At 42.1% G+C, this 17906-nt stretch overlaps 1 protein-coding gene across 1 annotated transcript in view; it reads left to right on the top strand.

Moving 5' to 3' along the window:
* The first annotated feature begins 570 nt into the window (after window positions 1-570).
* The window catches only part of LOC124545530 (mite allergen Der p 3-like), a 41628-nt gene continuing 24292 nt past the window's right edge, over window positions 571-17906 (top strand). Inside the window, exons 1-2 of the mRNA XM_047124481.1 lie at window positions 571-640; window positions 14104-14257. Of these exons, the coding sequence (XP_046980437.1) occupies window positions 595-640; window positions 14104-14257 (200 nt within the window). The 5' untranslated portion in view covers window positions 571-594. The remainder of the gene's footprint in view (window positions 641-14103; window positions 14258-17906) is intronic.

Below are 17906 nucleotides of genomic sequence, written 5' to 3'. Positions count from 1 at the left end.
ATCAATAAATAGGTCTTTTTTAGATGAATCGAAGTCTGTGATGCACAAACATCAAAGAAAAACTTTGAGGGAGAGCTCCCATCCATTCAACATCAGGAATTCCCCGTCATTTACACCTTTTTTAGCGACTGACATACTATTGAAGAAAGCTACCGGAAGATGTTAATACGACGGCTGTAACGTTATTTTATAAACCGATCCAAATTTTCTGCTAAGCATACTTCATTCATGACAATATAAAAAACCTTACGTTTTTTCATGAAATTTCCAAGACATTTTTGAAACTCAAGTAGATTAAAATACCAGAAATGTGATATGCATCTATACAGCCACTCGATTTCCAGTTAAAAATGCTGTGACTAAGCAAACAGGTGCATTACAAAGCATTAAATCTCGCACAATGTCATTAATGTGGAAGGACAGCAAAGAGACTTTAGTCCCTGCAAATCTTATCATCTATCTGGACTTGTGCCAGTTACTTGTAATAATTTGTGCTAACTGATATCTTATCTGTGTGGAGTGTTATATATCACCGCACATATCTAGAAAAGAACGTCGTAAATGCAGTTCACGTCTTTCGACGATAAAAGCAACATGGCTCTGCTATTTTTCCTCTGCCTAGCCGTCTCAGTAGTGTTTGGTAAGTTTCCACATTCATTACATTGACGACAATTAACAAGGTTATTAAGTTAGCTGTTAGGAGCAACTCGATAGGTGGCTTTAATAGTGCGCTAGTTCCTCCCCTATCCTCTGTGGTAAAAGTTCCAGATTAATTTCACAACAATTGTACGTTTTAAAAATATACAACTTTTCAGGGAATCGCCTTGCTCTCTGTATGGAATATTACCTTCCACAGAATATTTTCTTAAAGACTTTTCTATCCGGTCCATCTATTACAGCCAATCCCACAGCTTAGGTTGTCTTATTTTGGTCGAGGTGCCCATTGTCAAATGACCAGTCATCAGAAATATGCACATGTCGTCCTTCCAGTAAGTGCACAGTCACATAAACATATGGATTGCCCTCATGTATTTTGAATTTAACGTTGTAAACAGTAACTGTCTTTGCTCACTTACCGTAGATGAACTTAAAGGTGGTTTTTGAATAGGTGATAGTCAAATAACGATAGACCGTTATCTGAATTGTCGCCAACAAACATCTGCATTTATTTTCGGGTACAACGACTATCTGCAGGAATGCATTTATTTACTTTTTTATTTTTATTTTCATTTTTTTTTTCAAAGTTGTACGCTTCTCTATATAAACCTGATAAATACCTTACGTGTACCACATTGCACTTGATTGATTGACATTTCGAAGCTCTTAGACAAATATTTGTTAGTTATTACATAACAGGGTTCTAGACGACTAGAGTTACAACACAAGTTGCGAGACAAATGTTACACTATCTCTGGTTCGAATCTGACATTTCAGTAAAGTAACGATGAATAATTTGATTTAATTTCAAAGAATGTGAGAAGTAGATGTTAAATAGCTACGATTCTCACCTTTATAGTAACAAGTAAGTTTACTTGGAAACTGTGTGTGTGGAAGAGTCTTCAATTACATTTTACAAAGTATTACTCGATCTTGAAAGGGTAAAATAGGCTGGAAACGATCTGAAAATCTAACAGCTAAGTAACTGAATATTTATCAGTACTAGTCATCAGTAAATATGTCAGTTGCTGTTAGCGCCCTCTAACCGTCAGTTTACTAGTCCCGCTGCGTTGTATATGTGCAGCGTTCACACAGTACGAGAGAGCCTGTTACTGCGGATGGTAGCGAAGATCACTTACTATCGGTGGACGTGAGTGGCGACACGCAATAGCCTTACGAAAAACGTTAAGCTGCTGCTCGGCAATGTATGTCGGATTTGCTTTCTGGATAATGAATTTATAACTGGAGCATCAGTGTTACATTGTATCTACAAATGAATAAACCTGAAAAGCAATTTTTCTTTTTCTGCTGTAGATCTAATGATGGTTCTTTATCAGTCAAAACTGTTCATCGTCTACTTTCTTGCGTGTATTGTGAACAAAGATATTAAAATTAGTAATACTTAATCACGTGATATCTTAATTCAGTAACAGTATGGAGGCTTAACGGAAACGACTCGCTGGAGAAGAATAATGGCTATGGGTAACGACTGAGAATAAACAGCAAACGTATATAACATTCAGAACACTTCCGAAATTCCATAACCACCAGCTATAGGAATTGCATGTCACCTTCAGGAAAATCAAATGTGCTACGAAATATCCATGACCGAAAATCGGGCAATATTTATGAGTTTCGAAATGTTCTCAGGCATTCAGCCGGATGTCGTCGTCCAAATGGTGCGATATTTCGGCAAACAGAATTGGTGCCATCTTCAAGCGGTCCTGATGACTGCTTTCGGCTGGGCTGAAGACGAGGCCACGGCGAACAGCCAGTCATCAGGACCGTTCGAAGGATCTTTAGTGCCAGACGTGCACATGCTCTTTAAATACCGGTACGAGAAAACAGAAAAGAAATCCAGCTTTAACAGTGATCGGAACGAATATTATTCATGAACTACGGCGTTCTTAGCGTGGCTCGTTCATAAATAAAAACTTGGCTCAGTGCAGAAGCGCCAGTCTACGGATTCCCACTTAGTTGTAGGACTATTGTCCGTCACTTCACACGTCTTTCGCCTACGATTAATATGAAAAATGCCGAGATTGGCACTTAACATGCCTGTGAGGATTAACGGAACCGAACTGGGGGTATGCACCAGTGTCCATTCTTGACATTCAGAGCATACAGTGTTTTTAAATGACAACTTACCAATGCTGTTGGGTCTCCCTTGGAGACAAATGTGTATGGCTGTTCACCAACCCATACTGGAAACGGGGTGATGGCACAAGTCTTTTACCGACTCGCAATAATCAATTACATCTACGTCTATGCGGTTACTCTGCAGTTAACGATAAAGGGCCTGGCAGAGGGTCCACCGAACCACCTTCAAACTATTTCTCTACCTTTCCACTCTGGAACAACAGTTGTGAAACACATGTATCTACCTGTGTGAGATTTGATATCCCTTTCATATGAATTCCGTCACACGCAGGTGGGCATCAACTAAGTATTTTCGCATTCGGGTGAGCAAGTCGGGCCGGCCGCTGTGGCCGAGAGGTTCTAGGTGCTTCAATCTGGAACCGCGCGACCGCTACGGTGGCAGGTTCGAATCCTGCCTTGGGCATTGATGTGTGTGATGTCCTTAGGTTCAAATGGTTCAAATGGCTCTGAGCACTATGGGACTCAACATCTGAGGTCATCAGTCCCCTAGAACGTAGAACTACTTAGACCTAACTAACCTAAGGATATCACACACATCCATGCCCAAGGCAGGATTCCAACCTGCGACCCTAGCGATCTCGCGGTTCCAGACTGAAGCGTCTTGAACCGCTCGGCCACATCGGCCGGCTAGGTTAGTTAGGTTTAAATAGTTCTAAGTACTAAGGGACTGATGATCTCAGATGTTAAGTCTCATAGTGCTCAGAGACATTTGAACCTTTTGAGCAAGTCGGCGACTGGAATTTCGTGAAAAGATTCTTCAGCAACGATAAACACCTCTGTTTTAAGTATTGACACACCAACACGCGTATCACATCTGTGAAACTCTTTCCCCTATTTCGTAACAATACATAACAAGCTGCTCTTCTATGAAGGCTGCGATGTCCTCCGCCAATCCTATCTGATGCGGATCTCATACCGTGCAGCAATACTCTAGAAGAGGACGGACAAGCGTAGTACAGGCTATCTCTTTAGTAGACCTGTTATATCTTCTAAGTGTTTCTGCCAATAAAATTCAGCCTTGCTTCGCTTTCCCCACAACATTATCTTTGTGACCGTCCCAATGTCAGTTATTCGTAGCTGCAATCCTTAAGCGTTTGGTTAAATTGGTGGCCTTTAGATTTGAGTGATTCAATGTGAAATAAAATTGTAGCGCATTCCTTCCGGTATTCGTATGGATAATCTCACACTTTTCATTATTTAGGGTCAATTATTAGTTTTCACAACATACAGATATCCTGTCAAAATCATTTTGCAATTGCTTTTGAGCTTCTGATAATTTTACTAGACAGTAAATGGCAGAATCAGTTCTAACAGTCTAAGCAGACTGCTCAGATTGTATCTTTCACATCGATTATGAGTAGCAAATGGCCAATATCATTTCCTTCTGGAACGTCAGTTGTCACTAGGGCCCGGATTTTAATGGAAGGTCGTATTTTTTTCTGAACTATAGGGTAAATTTTAGAACAATTGATACACAAATCTAGGCAGTGTAATGTCGAAAAATGTATTTTGATTGTGCATATAAAGTCATATTTCAACAAATTTTAGTAATAGGTAATATTGCGGCTAACTTTTAATATAATAAGTCATATTTCCGTCAACTTTTGCCAAAAATGCATACACCGTTTTTCTCGTATCTTACGGGACACACGAATATGAAAATGAATATGTTGCTCACGAGACAATATTTAACGTGCTATTATAAAAGATAAACAGATAAATTAGTACACAGCTTTATTTCTCAGGACTGTAGCGCAAAATCGGTGTACCAACAACAGTCGTTTCGCGAACATGAAACATTGTTGCGCAGAGTCGACAATACGCTCTCATAGCCAACAAAGGCGGCTTCTGCCGTAATAATCATCGCAGTCCCACAGGTGTTCCTAATAACCAGTTTGGCCTTATTCAACATGCCTAAAGTAAAGTGCTCCAACAGCGTGAAGTTGCGAGGATCTGTTCGAGAATTTGGTGAGAAGTTCTTTAGTACTGATAGGAAAATATTATTTTGTAAACTGTGTGAAGTTAAAGTTACTGCAGAAAAGCGCCTTAATGTGCAACAACACTGTAATACCGCTAAACACAGCAGCTGTGTGAAACAAAGTGCTGAAAATAACAGCACGCAAACGCTGTTATTTGAACAGACAGGTCAATCGTCTACCGTACAATCACTCTGCAAGGATTTGTGTGAGATGATGATGTCCTGCAACATCCCATTGGAAAAGCTGAAGAATCCACACTTCAGACGGTCCTTGGAGAAGTACACAACACATCCAGTTCCAGATGAATCTACACTCAGAATGAACTGTTTATCCGTATGCTACAATGATGTGCTCAACAAAATACGAATTACTATTGCTGAGCAAAAGATCTGGCTTTCGATAGATGAAACTGCGGATATTAGTGGGCGATATATCGCAGATGTTGTTGTTGGTGTTCTAAAAGTTGATGGCCCTAGAGATATGTTCCTACTAACGTGTGAGGCTCTCGATAGAGTAAACAATTCGACTATTGCTATTTTGTTTCACAACTCTCTGAAGCTAATGTGGCCGGATGGTGTGAAAAGAGACAACGTTTTGCTGCTTGTAACAGGTGGTGCTTCATATATGGCTAAAGCAGCCAAAGGGCTTCAGATTCTCTACCCCAGCATGGTGTATGCCACTTGCCTTGCACATGCGTTGCACAGAGCTGCCGAAGACGTGCGATCAAATTAGCCTGACGTGGACAAATTAATTTCATGTGGCAAGAAAATGTATGTGCAGAAATTCAAGGAACAAGCACCTTCAACGCCCCTCATACCTAAACCTGTTCTTACACGATGGGGTTCTTGGTTTAGTGATGCTGAGTATTACTTCACCAACTACAAACAGATAAAGACAATCTTCTGTGAGCTTGATAGCGATGAATCAAGTGCAATCAAAATAGTGAAAGAAGTTTTTACAGATACATTGCCTCGAAACTTGGCATACATCAACGCCAATTTTTCAGTGATATCAAAAGCCATCAAACAACTGGAATTCGTTGGCACTCAGCTATGTGAGGCCCTGAGTATTGCGCAACATTTAATGAAATAAAAAAAAAAAAAATGAATTGATTTGAAAATGTTGGGGATGGAAATGTTGCTTTATATATTTTTGTTATTTTTTCTTTCAGTACGAACTTTGTTGTAGAACCCCTTATTTACGTGTGGTAATAAAAATTCATTTAGACAGAATTAAGCACATTTAAAATTACGTGAACCTTAGTCAACCCTCCCATGTTGATAAATTCATATTAACTGATTAAGAACATTTAGTTGAAAATTGTATAAATTAAATTTTTTACGTATTTCGGCCTTGGCACACATTTTCTAAATGCAGTGGTTTTTTAAATAGTTACTGAATTCTTTCCCAGCGTTAGCTATGGATCACAAGACTGTCTCTGTTAGCAGAAAATGGTTAAATATTGCCAAGCCGACCTGAACGTTTAATTATCATTGATAAAACACACTTCACTATACGTTTAAGTTATTTGCTTTAGAAATTGAAAGAACCAACAGATTGTTAAACTTCAACGTTAACTACCCGCCTATGAATGCACAAATGTGAAACCAGTAATAAATTCCGTCAGTCTCAGGATTGCTGTAAAAGAAAAATATTTTCGTAATTCACTGCTAATTTTATCTGCTCCCGATTTATAGGTTTGGTTAATTTTTCTTAGCGGAACAATTTTTTAGACGTGCCGCCACTGCAAATCGTTCGGTCGCGGCACAGCCCAGCAACACCAGCGATAATTGCTAAAAATGCTGAAAATTGTTTAAAGAAATATTATAGATGACATGGGCAAGCTAATTTACATTAGTAATACACAATTTTGATAAATTATAATGTATTTAGACCACAACAATAATTCAACTTACATTAGTTTGTAATTTCTCCTCTAATGGCGGCTAAAGATAGATACAGACAAAAGAAATCTACTCATTCATAAAATGCTACGGCACAGGTTCCTCTCTCTCTCAGCTCTCGAGGAAGACGACAAAGAATGCACATTATGTATTCCTATTTATACCCTGCCGACCGTTAATGTCTCTTTGCAATCTTACAACATTACTCCCCTCTGTGGCTGTATTTTACATTTTTCTTATAGCAGATATTGACATATTTCGTAATTACATTACGAGTATAGAAATATTACAATCATAAATACATCGAGAATATTATTACAGAAAATATTACAATAATAACGAATGTCCTTTATACAAAATTAAATAATATTTTTTGTTAAGCAATTACAGTACATACGAATTGCTTCATAGCGTACATAGTACAATTAAATGTCATTTCCTTTGATTGATAGCGTGTGTGCTGCCAGGGAACGTTACAAACATGTGCCGAGTGAGCTTGTGGTCATGTGGCTAACAAAGTGAAAACCAAATTGCAAAGTTTCCTCCAACGGAATTCTGAATATTCTACACTGTGCAAAATTAGTGACACTCTTTCAGAGAATGCCGTAACATTTGAAGATACTGAAACAAAGCTGAACTCCAGGGACCCGGCTGCATTCAAATACGCTCCAGTGACGTCTTGTGAAGTGGAGAGGAGCTTTCCCAGGTAAAAAACTATCCTCAACGACAACCGTAGATCTTTGGCAATGGAAAACCTGAAAATGCACCTTGTGATCCAGTGCAACTTTGCAGATACTGAAGATTGACATACAGTATTAAATAATGTGAAACGCGTTAAATACTGTGTAGAAATAAAAACATTGTTTTACTGTTTCGATAGGTGATCTTTTCACTGTAATTTGTGTTTAGGAAATAAAACATTCAGACATTCAAAAAATAGGTGCAAATTAGCCACAAATCCTGCATAAAGAAAGAACTATACTTACAATATTTTGAGAGGTGAATTTTGTAATATTTTGTGGTGAATAAAAAATTAAATAAACAAACAAGAATCCTTTAAATAAACTTCTATTAAGTCATATTGTATTTATTAAGGTCATATTTATGTAAGTTTTAGGTCATAAATGCTTGCATATTTCACTGTTTTTAGGTAATTAAAATTCGGGCCCTAGTTATCACATATGGCTTACGTGATGACTTTCCATCAGTTACTCTCTTTCTGACTTGAAATCACGAATACAGATGAACAACTGACACAATACTCCGTAGGCACACAATATGGTTATAAGCCAGTTGTGAGGAATTACGAGTGAAATACATACTGTCGCTCTGTCTAATGCCCATTTTGTCTGGGGATTTGTTGGGCATGGTAGTACACGAGGAATGTGCGGACTGTTCGTACTGATTCCAGATTTTAGGTTCATTTCACCTGTTGTCCGACGCTTGAAGTCCCCATATTTTAATGACACTGGTAATTACAATTCGTGTTATACTAAAACCACATGTTCGTGGCATGTCCATTACACTTTTTACTAGTTTGCACGCTAATTGGATATTATTCCTGAGTGGCCCACTATTTACGTGGATTGTAGATGTTGCGTAACCGGTTTTTTTCCTAATCTTCTGAGGTGTCTTTATCAGAATGAACGGTAACACCCATGCTATTTGAAATGATTTCTTCATAGGTGAGACCTTCCACACATTACTATTTTTCAAATGAAATATTCTACCACGTGGAAGATAAGGGATCGTTCTAGGAGAAAAAATTATTGCTAGTGACCATTGCTACAGTAGATAATAGCAGCCAATTATTTATTCCTTAAATTTTTCTCCATCAGTACAATTTTCGTAGAGTAAGCTAAAATTGTACTACGTTTGCAGCAATGTGTGAATTCACATATTCAAGTGAAAAGACTACTGAGTTACTTCGTATAACAATGACACTTGGCCCCCCTCCTCCCCCTCCTCTTAGATCATTAAAGTTGTTGCTGCGCGGGAAGAACAACTGCCTGGATGCAATGTGAAATCGAATCACTTTAATTTTACCTTCACGACCTCCCGCGAGATGGATACAGGAAGAAACATTATATTGGTTACTCATCTATCAATGTAAGTTCTAGTCATTTCAACAGTAAATCACACCACGGTGCATAATTTTTCCCTTGTACCGTCTGCTACTTTAGCTGGATGAATATTTCTGTGATGCTTTCAAAACTGCTAAACGAACCCGTTGCGACGCCCGCTGTTCTTCGTTGTATCATTTATATCTCAAACCTAGCTTGTAAGGATCCTGCACTGAGAATCAAAATTCAAGTATCGGCCACACGAGGATTTGCAATCTACCGCTTTCGCAGACGGTTACACTTCCTGACGAATCTTTCAGTGAATCGCAGTTTGGCATTTACCATTCCTATGATTAGTTTTATGCGGTGGATCGACTTTAAATCGTTCCATACACATGTACCAGGTATTTAATTAATGTGACAACTTCTTGTGATTGTCAGACAATAGTGTAACCAAACAGTAACAGGCCTTTCCGGTGATTTAGTGAAACGTGGTCTGATAGAGATCCACACGCGTATACTATATTCTTCATTGTAACTTCTTCATATACGAAAGAATCATCCTCACGCAGCCTCATTAAAATTCCGATATACACTAGATAATTTATGCACCGTATACGGTGAAGATGCCAACGGCCTTGCCGCAAGGTAACACAGATTCTCGTAGGATAACCGAGGCTACGCACTGTTAGGGTTTGCTAGCTCTTAGATGAGTCACCGTCGTGGTCTGCCGAGTGCTGTTGGTAAGTGGGGTGCACTCAGCCCTTCTGAAGCCAACTGAGGAGCTGCCTGACTGAGAAGTAGCGGCACCGGTCGCGAAAACTGACAGCAAAGGGCGAGCAGTGTGTAGACCACCCGCCCCTCCGCATCTGCATTGGGTGACGCGTAACGGCTGAGGACGAAGGGGACCGGTCAGTACCGTTGGTTCTTCAAGGTCTGTTCGGACGGTGTTTTCTTATACAGCGAACATGAATGGTACAGTAACACTTGCTTCAAGTACGTTTGAACTTATTATTACTTTTGAACATTTATGTTATGCTATGCTATGGTCTATCTGCAGGGAACTCTTCAATTCAAAGATATTAGTTTCCGTCGTCGGTGACGCCATGGAACTTTACTCAACACCTTCCGTAAAATAGGAAACACCTTATCAATCTAAACTCCTATATACACTGTCTTCTGGGCCTATTGTATGAATCAAGTGAGCTGGGTTAACATAATTGTTATGTTCTGTTTCCATTGGATCCTATCGGGTAGATATTCAGTGTTCAGCAATGTAATACATGAGATCAGCGATATAGGCGTACAGTCGTGTGCGTCTGTAAGGTGACTCATCTTGAAAAATTTAAACATGCTAAAGAGAACATAGGGCACTTAAACAAAGAGTTACAAAATTGATAAAAATGGAAGATCGATGCATAAATAATTTGTAAGCAGGTTAAAACAGTTGTATAATGCAAGAGCTCTTAACGTATTGAACGACTTTCTCAAGACAGAGTCGCGTCAAAGTACACTCCTGGAAATGGAAAAAAGAACACATTGACACCGGTGTGTCAGACCCACCATACTTGCTCCGGACACTGCGAGAGGGCTGTACAAGCAATGATCACACGCACGGCACAGCGGACACACCAGGAACCGCGGTGTTGGCCGTCGAATGGCGCTAGCTGCGCAGCATTTGTGCACCGCCGCCGTCAGTGTCAGCCAGTTTGCCGTGGCATACGGAGCTCCATCGCAGTCTTTAACACTGGTAGCATGCCGCGACAGCGTGGACGTGAACCGTATGTGCAGTTGACGGACTTTGAGCGAGGGCGTATAGTGGGCGTGCGGGAGGTCGGGTGGACGTACCGCCGAATTGCTCAACACGTGGGGCGTGAGGTCTCCACAGTACATCGATGTTGTCGCCAGTGGTCGGCGGAAGGTGCACGTGCCCGTCGACCTGGGACCAGACCGCAGCGACGCACGGATGCACGCCAAGACCGTAGGATCCTACGCAGTGCCGTAGGGGACCGCACCGCCACTTCCCAGCAAATTAGGGACACTGTTGCTCCTGGGGTATCGGCGAGGACCATTCGCAACCGTCTCCATGAAGCTGGGCTACGGTCCCGCACACCGTTAGGCCGTCTTCCGCTCACGCCCCAACATCGTGCAGCCCGCCTCCAGTGGTGTCGCGACAGGCGTGAATGGAGGGACGAATGGAGACGTGTCGTCTTCAGCGATGAGAGTCGCTTCTGCCTTGGTGCCAATGATGGTCGTATGCGTGTTTGGCGCCGTGCAGGTGAGCGCCACAATCAGGACTGCATACGACCGAGGCACACAGGGCCAACACCCGGCATCATGGTGTGGGGAGCGATCTCCTACACTGGCCGTACACCATTGGTGATCGTCGAGGGGACACTGAATAGTGCACGGTACATCCAAACCGCCATCGAACCCATCGTTCTACCATTCCTAGACCGGCAAGGGAACTTGCTGTTCCAACAGGACAATGCACGTCCGCATGTATCCCGTGCCACCCAACGTGCTCTAGAAGGTGTAAGTCAACTACCCTGGCCAGCAAGATCTCCGGATCTGTCCCCCATTGAGCATGTTTGGGACTGGATGAAGCGTCGTCTCACGCGGTCTGCACGTCCAGCACGAACGCTGGTCCAACTGAGGCGCCAGGTGGAAATGGCATGGCAAGCCGTTCCACAGGACTACATCCAGCATCTCTACGATCGTCTCCATGGGAGAATAGCAGCCTGCATTGCTGCGAAAGGTGGATATACACTGTACTAGTGCCGACATTGTGCATGCTCTGTTGCCTGTGTCTATGTGCCTGTGGTTCTGTCAGTGTGATCATGTGATGTATCTGACCCCAGGAATGTGTCAATAAAGTTTCCCCTTCCTGGGACAATGAATTCACGGTGTTCTTATTTCAATTTCCAGGAGTGTAGATTTCTGACTAATGACTACAACGATCATTGGATCCGAAAATTGTGATTAATCTTGATGGGATACTGCGATATTTCATACAATGGCCTTAGGTTAGCACGTATGTCTCACGTAAAGCAGACAAAATTATGTGTAACCTCAAATACATTTGTGTCACTCAGATAAGTAAACACAAAGCATAATAAATTGGTCATCACTAGTGCACGTCAAGCTAATATCTTCTTAAGACCACTCTAGCATAGAAAAAGGTCTCAGTTCGGAAATGGAAGAAGTTTCTTTCCAGTTTGTCATATTCACCCGAAGCTATTCAATTACGACGAGATCCTGTACAGCAGTGCCGTCCATGACGTGCTACATGCACGCGTGCACGGAGTTCGGGCCACGTGCGGGCCATGGCTTGGCCTGTCTTCGCTTTGCTCGATGTTTCTCGGAAGCACCCGTAACAGCGACGCTGCATTTTTCGATCGGTACAACTCTTCTTGGTTGTACAGAATCGTGGTCTCAGCGCTGTTTACCCTTCGCTATTTGTTATGGTATGAAAGATGTTCACATATTCAGTAGCTGTTCGCACAAAAAGAGGAAGTTAAGCTATCACCACAAGCCTTTAAAACTGAATGCTAATGACAGAAGAGAGAGTTAAGAATTCTCAATATATACTATGCAGTCGCCAAAGCGCTATATTTGGTATGAAAAGACATTACAGTCCCATGCAGAAAGAATTTAAAGATTTAGTTGGCAACGATCGACAGACGGATTCATTGTTCTGTACACCCAGAAGCACTTTGTGCAAAATTTGCGGACAAGGGGCACCTGAATAAATTGATGGTATGAGTAGTAAAATTGCTGAAGTTGCATGCATTATTCCACTGTCATTTGCAATAGTTTTCGACGGAATTGGATGAAGATTATGGAGACTTAATACTACTGCAAAGCACGTTGGTTAAATCAAGGGAGCGCCTGGAACGAGTTTTCGATGTAAAATCGCTATTGTTGAATTTATGAACGAAAAAGAAGTGTAGGAACTAAAATTGGAATATTCGTAATGGGTTGCTCTTCTAAGTGGATTTGAATGCACACTATACATAGTAAGACATTGCAACGTGAGAAAATTTGCCTGCCTCTGTCCATATGCTGACAGTTCGCAATAGATAAAAGTTATATCTTCAACGCGCCATAAATAATTAATTAGTAATGGAAATTTATTTTGTTTTTATCTATGTTGTTGAGAAATGTGGAATAAAGCAAAGTGGTAGGCAGTGCAATCGCCCTACCTCTCAAATGTGGCGCGTTCGCTGTTTGCCCCTCTTGCACCTCCTCACGTTAAGACAGAGGTGGGCGAAATGTGCCAGCCTGCATGACCACTGTGGCATCCACGCCAGGGCGCGGCTCACGAGCCGAATTCGTGGCCTCTTCTACTGAAGAGCGACCATATTGAGTGCAGGGTGATTTCTACATGTGACCTGCTATTCTAAATAGGTTACAATATTTTTTTATGCAAGCAACATCGAGTGACGTAGCGAGCAAATAGGGGTGCAATGTAGTGTATAAATATTAATAACCAGAAGAATCTGTGTACCGTTTATGAATACAGCTGCTACCGTGGAAGAATAGGGTATCAACCGCATACTCATAAAAATGTAGAAGAACGGGCCACACTTTGTCACCAAAGATGTTGACATGAAGAAACTAGTTCATGTTTACGGTGTGTGAATAATGGGGCCCATTGAAAATGCTAAGTTCCATATGGCACTGTGAGAAATGACGTATCGTGACGAGCCGAATTTCAGTTGCCGGCAGTTCCCTTCGCAATGTTCGCTCGAAATATGGTTGAAATGGGCCTGCATCCGTTGACAGCAGCAAGAATGGAACTGCTTCTCGTTGACAATGTGTGATCCTCATCACAGGACCATTGTTCTCACACCATGTTATATTGTTGTGAATGGTACAACTTTCCGTGGACAGTCTGCACTGATAAACCAACAAATCGGACATCTACATTAACAGTGTGCTTATGGCCACATTCAAAGACTCAGGCTCCACCCTCCTATTAGGTCACGTCTGGACGTCGATCCAATTTACAGTGCTGATGGTACAAACCGACTGACACATGCAAAGCTCTGCACCGCCGTGAGTCACGTCATTGGTGGAGGAACTGATCACTATCATCCAAATCGCTCCAAAGCTACCATTCTACTCTTTTAAGACAGTGACTACTATGTTGTTCTATGAGCTTTTCTGAACAGGTAGTGCAGTTGGGCGTTCCAAACATTACCGTTTTTGAGGTACCAGTCAGATATTTAGGTTGTCTGTGCATTCTCATTGCCCTTTCTATCACCTTGCAGTCTCAGCACTTGTAGCTCGTTGCGAGAACTGGTTGCTGATATGCGCTCGCTGTTGACTGCGCAGGTTTGCCGGAGGACCGCATAGTAGGCGGCGAGGACGCAGCTCCAGGCGAGTTCCCGGCTATCGTGTCGCTGCAAGTGGACGAGAGCCACAACTGCGGCGCCAACGTACTCGACGAGCAGTGGGTGCTCACCGCCGCGCACTGCGTCGACGTCGAGTAAGCATCCCACCGTCTGTGAGAGCACGTGTGTGTGTGTATGAGTGTGAGTGAGTGAGTGAGTGTACGTGTGTGCATCGGAGGTGTACAAATTCGTGTTCCAGCCTGCCTGCCACTGCAGCAATTAAGGCAGCTCAACCTGCTGCAACGGAGACACACGAGTACATTTTGTGCACTGAAGCGCAGTGGTTAAAGCAGGGCAACTTTGGCTACCGCTAGCCTGCTGCAGCTGACAACAGGTTGCGCTATCAGTGCAACGGGACTAGCCATGTATATGATTGCGCAGGTAGTTTCACTGCAGCTCATTAATGATAACGGGTGGAACACAAAAATGAACAAGCAAACGTGGCAGAAGAATGAGGAGAATTTAAGAATTGGGGAATATATACCAGTTGCAACAGAGCGCAACTCCAACAAGTGAAAAGTTGTCCTTTGTTTATATGGCAACTTCAAATAAATCGATAGGTGTCTCGCAATGAAAACTGTGTAAAAAGTTCTGAAGCACCTATTCGGGAAGCTCAAGCATATAACGACATGTCTCACTATACACATACTTTGAAAGAGGACAAGGACTTAGTAGTTGACAAGTGTGTGCAAATGTGTGCTAAGGAACTAAGGCCATATAGCAGTGTATAGGCTTTCCAGATAGCGCAAACGTTCTCTGAAATACGAAAAGATATGGCTCAGTGGATATTAAAAACCTCATTCTGGTGGTATGGATCATAGTGTTAAGAAAGCTTCGTATGAAAGAAAACCTTTTTCTTTCAGACGGGTACTATCTAGATTAACATAATAATATTAATAAACGAAATTTGCGTTTGCTAAAATGTGTTTGGGAAATATAGAATGAATGATTTTGCCCACTTAGAGTGAATTCAGAAAACTCACAATATGCATCCAGGAAAAAGTAATTAAAATTCGTATAACTGGCTGGAAACGTTAAGGTTACAGAAACTATACTTCGAAAACCATTGTTGTATAACAGACATCTTCAGGATTTTTGGTGCAAAGGATTTCGGCCTTCGGAGATGGCTCTCATTACAACAGAAAATATGTATTTGAGGTGACCTAATGATGGTGCGAATTGAGAATAGCTGGTACAAGTCGAAAAAGGGTAAAGTTGCAGAGAAGTGAAAAAGAAGAGAAGAGAAATAAATAAATAAGCCCAATATGCATCAAAAAGCGGGAAAAAATTAAATCAACAACTTTCTGGCATACAATGAATCAAAATAAATAGATATCTCATTGAGCCTCGTCTTATGATACTGGGATATTTTAATCAACTTACGAATCCTACTCATAACGCTACAGTGAAAGCGTACAGAATAAACTGCTGCGTACCGAAGCACAGCGGGAAGATGGGCAGACAAGCAACACTCCTTTTTCAGTATAGCATGACTTAGTTTGTCTCGGATAGAAGTAAGGCAACCTGCCCATTCTGCTGATAACGTACGGCAGCTTGCCTGTCTGACTAACAGACATGTATGGGCAGGTTGAAAGCGGAATGTGTACACCCGTGGTGTGTAACACATGGTGAGGTTGAATGGGAACAGGGGATAGCTTCGAACAGGGGACTGTATCATGATGACACCACTAAAAACTGTTTGGAACGCTTTCCGTTATTTCTCTTAGTTCTGACGTTCTACATTCGTTTTTTCTACTACAATATTAGGTCCTCTAGCCCTATCTGACATCTAAATATACGTGTTTAGTAAGCTAACCCTACAATGTGTATAGTAAGTAGGCACAGGAGTGCAGTGTGATGCAAACGTTGGTACATCGTGCCAGGCCGATGCTGGACGCCAATGACCCGTCCCACGAGGTGAGGCAGCTACGCAAGTTTCTTAACGATCACCAAATGAAGTGATCTCATATAAGAACTGTAGTAAGGCCACCGACGAAGAGCAGGGAAACATTTGAGCAGTTTTGCCAATCTGTGGCCCCATGTCGGGTAAGACAAGCCTCCTGCCGAAAAGATGTAAAACCAAATCGCTCTTCAGGTCTCTTCGGAAAATCTGGTAATTACTGTGCCCAATTAAAGGCGCGGCAGGTCTTGCTAATAAGTGTTTACAAAACACCCTGCGTACGCCGCCGTCAGTCTTTCGTTGGACAAACAGTGCGCACTGTAGAACAAAGCAGGAAGGAGTGAGAGGGGTTTTATTGCCTGTGCTACATGAAGAGTCTGCTTTAGGAGAGCATGCTCTAGGAAAAGATCACAAGACTTATTTCATCGCCCGCATCTCGTGGTCGTGCGGTAGCGTTCTCGCTTCCCACGCCCGGGTTCCCGGGTTCGATTCCCGGCGGGGTCAGGGATTTTCTCTGCCTCGTGATGGCTGGGTGTTGTGTGCTGTCCTTAGGTTAGTTAGGTTTAAGTAGTTCTAAGTTCTAAGGGACTGATGACCTTAGAAGTTAAGTCCCATAGTGCTCAGAGCCACTTATTTCATCGACCTCTCTGTCGTGGCTGGCATTAGCAGCTTCTGGGACTCTGTAATTAAAGAATCCGTTGGAATAAAAATCACTGACAACACTGTCAGTAGAGGTGGTACCCTTGAACTCAGCTCAGTGAGGTCGAAACGGGTGCATCGAATGCGGAGGCAACGTATGACCATTCATGGTGACATCGTAGGACGCAGTGACGTCACGGCCGGCAGCTAGAGTAAATAAAGGCGCAGGGTACCAACGGCCTATAACCAGTCACTGCCAGAGATTACTTGGTCGATGCTCCTGGCATTTTAACCACTTCAAGCGACTGAAAGTCCCAGAACACTTTCTTCAACCTTGGGTATCAATAACCTCTTCAGTGGTATTTTGGTCCTTTATTACTGTACCAGTACCGGTTTCGTGGCCCTGAAACCACATCTTCAGGCGACATATGATTAAAACATTAGAGTTTAAAAGCTCCTAATCTTTTTTCCCAACATTCGTTCTCCGCCAAAACGGTATGTCATGGATAAAAAACTGCCAAATTCCAATACAGTACGCGGTTCCACATAGATCGGAGAAGCGATCATTATGGTACGATTTGTTTTGGACCCATCCACTATATTAGAATTTTGGACCGTCCTTCAGCGATGTTTTGTTCTGACAGACAACGAATGTTGGGAAGAAAGATTCCAAGTTTCCCGCTCTAATGTTTTAATCATATGTCACCCGAAGGTGTGGCTTTAACGCCAAGAGACCGGTAGTGGTACTATAATGAAAGACCGAAATACAGCTGAAGCAGTTATTAATACCCAAGACGAATGCTCATGTGCTTGCCCCACCTACAAGGTTATCTGCACTTCCTTCAATCTTCCAGCCTCGAAACTCCGCCTTCCAAATTGCGACAGTAATGTCTAATGGTTTCGCACACCTCCCTGACACATTAATGAAGCATCGCTGCATTTTTAATGCCTTCTTTTCCGTGGGCCCACACACAATTATGCAAGTGATTGCGGTCTGGGAAATGTGCAGACTACGGAAATGTTATCGTTTACATATCCATCTGCTGTGGCAAATATTGTCCGATGTAATTCAAACAATTCGACTGAAATTTTCAAGAGTTATTTCCTTTATGAACTACATGAATTCAAACATCTGCCAAAAATTCACACTATAGAAAGTATGGAGTATTATGAATAAGATTCTTGCAGACCGCTGAAAGACATGC

This window comes from Schistocerca americana, chromosome 1 (assembly GCF_021461395.2).
Source record: "Schistocerca americana isolate TAMUIC-IGC-003095 chromosome 1, iqSchAmer2.1, whole genome shotgun sequence".
NCBI lineage: Eukaryota > Metazoa > Arthropoda > Insecta > Orthoptera > Acrididae > Schistocerca > Schistocerca americana.
The sequence above is the reverse complement of the archived record's forward strand: the minus strand, read 5'-3'. Positions and strand labels throughout refer to the sequence as shown.